This window comes from Cyprinodon tularosa, unplaced genomic scaffold (genome assembly GCF_016077235.1).
Source record: "Cyprinodon tularosa strain WSP-4 unplaced genomic scaffold, ASM1607723v1 ctg70, whole genome shotgun sequence".
Lineage (NCBI taxonomy): Eukaryota > Metazoa > Chordata > Actinopteri > Cyprinodontiformes > Cyprinodontidae > Cyprinodon > Cyprinodon tularosa.
Window position 1 is genome coordinate 3210548 of NW_024039452.1, and position 5781 is coordinate 3216328.

At 40.8% G+C, this 5781-nt stretch overlaps 1 protein-coding gene across 1 annotated transcript; it reads left to right on the top strand.

Annotated features, from left to right (window-relative positions):
* The first annotated feature begins 396 nt into the window (after window positions 1–396).
* Window positions 397–2541, top strand: LOC119772156 (protein S100-P-like). Its single transcript, XM_038268473.1, has 2 exons — window positions 397–631; window positions 2288–2541. Exons 1-2 carry the CDS (start codon window positions 494–496, stop codon window positions 2423–2425), a joined length of 276 nt encoding a protein of 91 aa, XP_038124401.1. The 5' UTR covers window positions 397–493; the 3' UTR covers window positions 2426–2541.
* The last annotated feature ends 3240 nt before the right edge of the window (window positions 2542–5781 follow it).

The window sequence follows — 5781 nt, forward strand, 5'->3', positions numbered from 1 at the left end:
TGTCCACTGTTCTACAGAAGTATGGGTAACCACTTACCACACTAAAAGTTCTTATTGTGATTTACAACTTTCAGTATTGTAATCCTAAAAAGAAAGTTTGGATCCAATGCCCTACACACACAAAGAAAATTATTACAACCTAAAATAATTTGGTCTCAAGCTCAATCAACCGTGTGTAAACATCTCGTGATTACATTAATAACAGGCCTCTCCCAAAAGTCAACATGGGGAAAGCTGAAGCGGGGTTTTTGGATATGTACTTTGGGCGGAGTAGGAGTATAGATCCGTCTGCACAGCAGGAGGCAACACCTATAGTAAACACACGGCATTGCCTCACGGTACAGGTCTAGTCTCATCCCCGCTCCAAATTCAACGCAACGCAACGTATAAAAAACGCCTCCTCTTCCCAAGCCCACTGCCTGTACACCTGCCGCTCCTGTTCTTCTCTTCAGTTCTCCTCTGAAACCAGCCAAGCACAGGGCAAGCAGCAATCATGAGCAGCCTGGAGAGTGCCATGGCCATCCTGCTCCATACTTTTGACAAATATGCCAACTCTGACGGAGTGAAGGAAACAATGAGCCAATCTGAGGTGAAGACGTTGATAGAGAAAGAGCTTCCTGGGCTGGTCAAGGTACGGTACTCACCATGGGAGGGGAGGGACTCCTGTGCTTATCAGGGTAGACAGTGTCAGATAATTATCCATCTAGTTTCTAAACGCTGACTTGAGTGAAGAAAACGTTCTTTAAAGGAAAACTCCGGTCATATTCAGAATTCAAACTTCTGAAAGTCCTTTAAATATTAAATTATAACATACTGTTCAATAAATTATATGTGTTTTTTTAATTAAGATTAGTTTTCATTTGAATATGCTTTACTGGAGGCATCCATGTTTGTCAAAGAACACTACTGCCACCTACTGGTTTTATGATGTCACGGTGCGGTATCGGCTGTTGATCAAGTCCCAGTGCTGTATCTGGTGTTTGTCACAACGCGCTATTATCCAAGTCATCTTGAAAACATTCTTCTTCCAAATGTTGGCTACATATTAAGTGTTTTTCCGATCGCAAATCCTTCCTCTTCAAGTTGGCAATCCAACGATGAGCCCGTCCGTAGAGGATCAGGAATAACAAGGTGGAATAACAATTTTTTTCTCAGTTTTACCCGATGTATTCCAACATCCAGCTGCCATGCACGTGGGCATCGTCAGTTTCACTATAGCTCTGGTGAATTTCAATGGTGAAGTCCTCTGGAAATCTTCAATAATTGTTGATGATTGCAGATGTGTCTAGTAGTTCCTATTGATTTTGCTTGTAATGGTGCTAGGCTTACCGCACCGTGACGTCACAATATGTCAGGAGTGAGGTGTTACTATATTTGGGCAAAAATGGCCGCTCCCAGACTCAGTGATTCCGACAAAAATTTTTGGTGTTATTTTTTTACTAATTAATGCTAAATTCTAGCCTGACGTAGTCCGACTCAATTCTAGTCAGAATATGAGTCTGATACTGCTCCATAGAGCTGTGATTATGGGGCGTGTTTTGAACGAACCAGGAAAAAAAAAGCCTCTGCACTCAATTGGATAGACCTACAACCAATAAGAGCAACGGAGTGCGTGACGTATGTTAAGCCACGCATAGTTGTTGTCCACAAAAATCAAAGCGTGCAGTTTCACGCCTAGAATAAGAAGATGAGCCTTGATCGCGTTTCTCTGTTCCTCTTTTAAAATTAATTTGCTGTCGATATCTTCTAGAACAGACCTAATAGCAGAATCTACTCACCCAAACTCTCCAGCGGCAGCCATTGTTGTTGTCACCCAAGCGCGCTTTGGTCACGTGGTTGATAACGTTACTCTTGATCATCTGTCCATCATCGTATAAAGCCCGCCCTGACAATTTGATTGGATCGCCTGACAGTGGGCTTTAATACTCGCGCTACTATGGAGCAGAGCCAGACCGAACTTCCCCGAACTCAAACCTTGTGGGCGGGACTAAGTTCGGACTGGCACCCAGGCTAGCTAAATTCCTTAAATTACGGCAAATGTATTAGTTTTAGGTATCAAATATGATCCATTGATTATTTCTTGCTGACTGGACTTTTCTTTTAAAAGCTTCTTGGACCATGGAAAAAATATTAGTTTTGCAGGGATTACTTTTCCCATCAGATTTTGTTCATTTCTGCATCTTAGGATGTTGTTTCTGTTTAAAAATGCCTGTTTAGAAAGATAAATGTGGTTCTTCAATGAGCTTGATGTAAACACAACCCCCTATTTGATGTTTCTGATGTGCAGGCAGCAAAGAATCCTGATCAGGTGGAAAAGTTTCTGAAAAGTCTGGACAGCAACGGCGACAATATGGTCGACTTCAAAGAGTTCATGGTGCTGGTCGGCTCCTTGACCTGCGTTGCCCACAACCGCTTTATCAAATAAAAGGGATCATGGCGCCCAGATCACCTTGGCTGGAGCACGGCAGAAAAAAAAAAAAAAAAAAAGCACTCCTACTTCCTGTTATTTTGTGCCAAATAAAATGATTTTCTACACATTAAGTATGTCAATGTCTAGATTTTTCCTTTATAACTGTACATATTTGCGAACACGATACTGGCATCTAATTAATATACCAAAAGAGGCAAAAAAAAAAAAAAAAAGGGAAGGATAATCTATTACAGAAGTTCACAGAAATATGAAAAACAAACTTACCAAAAATACTTAATATTACTTCAATCTATGTTTATTCCAAGATATAAAGTGAAGCGTCTGTATTCATTTTGAAATAAATGTACTTTTGAATTGAATGTTTAACCTTTGCCGCATGAGAAAAACGAATAAATGCTACGTTATTTCATGGGATATTTGTTCATTTTATGTAATTTGGTTCCTTCTTTTACCTCAGAGAAAACATTGCAAACATCACATCTGTTGATCCCATCCCAGAGGGTCAAAACACTCACTGTAGGAATCCTGGATCTATTATATACAACGTGTTGTTATTGTTGAGAAACCTCTTGTGAGGGCAAAACTGATAAAACCACTCACGGCTGGCGACTGTGGAACCGGACATGAACAGTTCCTTAAACTGAACTTCCTCAGAGGTTTGGGGCAGTTTCTCAATGTTTTTATCAGACAACTGACACAAAACTCATGCAACTCATCCACTAATTAAAAATATTCAGACTAAAAATCAGTCTCTAAGAACTTTTATATTTACACTGGTAAAATTATCTAGAAATAAGTAAAAATGTCTTAAATTAAGTGTATTTACCTTTTTTTTGAATAGGTAAATTTGCCAATGAAATAAGTATTTTTACACTTAAAATAAGATAATTAGATAATATGCACTTGGAATAAGACTATGCAATTGTGTTTTTTTATTTTAAATCTAAATGGTCTTGTTCCATTGACAAAATGTCTCTTTTATCTCCTCAATTCAAGAACAAATGCACTTATTTTAAGAAAAAATGACTTATGTAGATTTGGATTTTTTCCAGTGTATTATTTTGAGCTAGAAAATGTTTTAAAGGAATAGTACACCCAAAACATGATTAGCCTTCATTTTCTACTCACCCCCATGCTGAACAACACTCTGGAGTACTTTTTTGATATCTCAAATGCATCTGGAGATCTGGGAGGCTTCTTGCTGTCTGCTGACATTCAAATAATGGAGGTCTATGGCGCCCGAGGCAGAAAGGTCCATAAAAGTCCACAAAAAACGTGTCAATATTCCTCCATACTGCTCGTCCAATGTATTCCAAGTGTCCTGAGTGGGTAGCATCCAGAATTTACTCGAAACAAAGTCATTTAGAATGTTTTTAGAGCATAAACAGTAGTGTATAGGATTTCCTGAAAGCGCGTTCACGACTCTACGGAAACCGCGGCAGACCAAACCAGACGAAAGTGCGCATTCAGATCGGCAAAGAACTCATGCTCTTCCTCAACACTGAAGTCCTCAGACATTTTTCTTTCGTTGTTTCTTTCTTTGCACAGGTAAACAGCACATTTCTTCTTCTACGCTTGCATTATCGGCAGAGCAGACGCTGAATGCGCACTTTCATCTGGTTTGGTCTGCCGGCTTCCGTAGCGTCATGAACGCGCAGGTGCGCGCTTTCAGGAAATCCTATCCTCAGGGATCCTCAGGGAAAAGTACTTATTGTAATACTCATATTAAAACAATGAGAAGGTTTAAATGAAGCAAAACATACAGTAATGGCCGTTCAAAATTTCTCCACTTTTCTTGCCTTTTCTTTCCTTTATAAACATCAATATTTGTACTAAAATATTCTTTCTGTCATGATTTGTGGACATTAAGATCCAAAGAGAAGCATCATCTCCTAGTCAGACCCTGTAATTCAGTGAAAGGGTGAAAGGGTCACTCGAATGGCTGGAAGTTTGAGGCGATTTCACTGGGAGTTGGAGGGAAGTTGGCTGCCATTCGGCTGCCGTTTGACTGCGAAGGGCCATTTTGAATGATCTATTCCGTCATTAAAAAACACTTTATAGATGCAAAAAGCCATGTAGAAGCTGTTGTATAGTTTTAAGCCTGAGGACGTGCGGGGCATGTCCTAGATCATTCATTTCAAAGCCACAGACTGAACAGTCTGTCCAGACAGCTCATAGTGAGAGCATTCTCAGACCTGTGCATGATGTTTCCTCTCACACATAAGATTAACACAGATTATAGACTTCCTCATTTAAATATGCAGAGTTCCCCTATAGAAAAATGGGGCATTTCAAGAAATTCCTCTTTTAGAGGAGTCAGCTTTGGAGCCTGATGGATCAGAGAACCTGCTTGTGTTGAACATCAAAGTATGTGTGTGTTATTTTATTAGATCCAAAAAGATCAGGGTGGGGTCATGTGTCAATCTGAAGCACAGTGTGTTTCTCGTTAGGGATGTAAGGTCTTCAGAATGCAGCTTTATCTTTGCATCTCCTCTGCTCATGAGTTGCCTCGCCTCTCCAGCTGAGCGCAGTGGAAACGGACCTCTGCAAACATCTCGAGCGAGTGGTCGGGTTGTGGTTTGGGTTCGATGCAGCAGTGTCAGCCAAAAGCATGCTCCCCCTCTCAAGCTGTTTCTTAGCACTCACATGCAGGGCTGTTTTTCGAAAATTAGCGGTATCCCAAAGTCAACAGAAACCACCTAATGATACTGATTATAGCCAGTAATTAGATATTTCCCTTTTAAACATGAGATGCAGTCAAAATACCTCTAGATCACTAATTGGAGGATAAGATTCTTTATTAATCCTGTGCAGTGCCTCTTCTAATCCATCTTTGTGATGGTTTGTTTTAGTTTGAGGTCAGGGCCCTCCCAGTCCAACAGGTAACATGCTTTCTCTCTCAGACAGTTGTGTAATTATCAAATGTCAGTGCTGCCCTCTTGTGGCCAATAACGTAAGTTCTCATGAGACAAAAAGGTAGGAAGAGATGCAGCAGAGTGGAGTCTTTTATAATGTAATCTCCAGCCTAGGTGACTAAAATGTCTACAGCGGCCTTGAATTTCTGTCTCAAGGAGTGTTTGGACAATCTGCCCGTCCAGGCGGAGATGGAGGCCTTGCAGTGCCGCTTGTGAAACTGGGTCTGTAATAATCGGCTTGCAAGGTCATTAAGAACAAACTTTCCCCTGACCGCTTCCTTGACCTATCCAGGGCCATTACGGAGGCTTATGGGGATTAGCTGTCCCGGTGGAGGATGTGGCCCTGGAGTCAGGAGAGAGTTTCAGGAGAGAAGCAGTTTGACAGGAGCATAATTATACATACCTACCCTAGATACTGATACCTCTAGATAAAAC

What these genes read in the sequence shown, in the direction of transcription:
- LOC119772156 (XM_038268473.1), top strand. Translation starts at nt 494, where the DNA reads ATGAGCAGCCTGGAGAGTGCCATGGCCATCCTGCTCCATACTTTTGAC. An exon ending in AGCTTCCTGGGCTGGTCAAG is followed by an intron (nt 632 to 2,287) that starts GTACGGTACTCA and finishes TCTGATGTGCAG; the next exon opens with GCAGCAAAGAATCCTGATCA.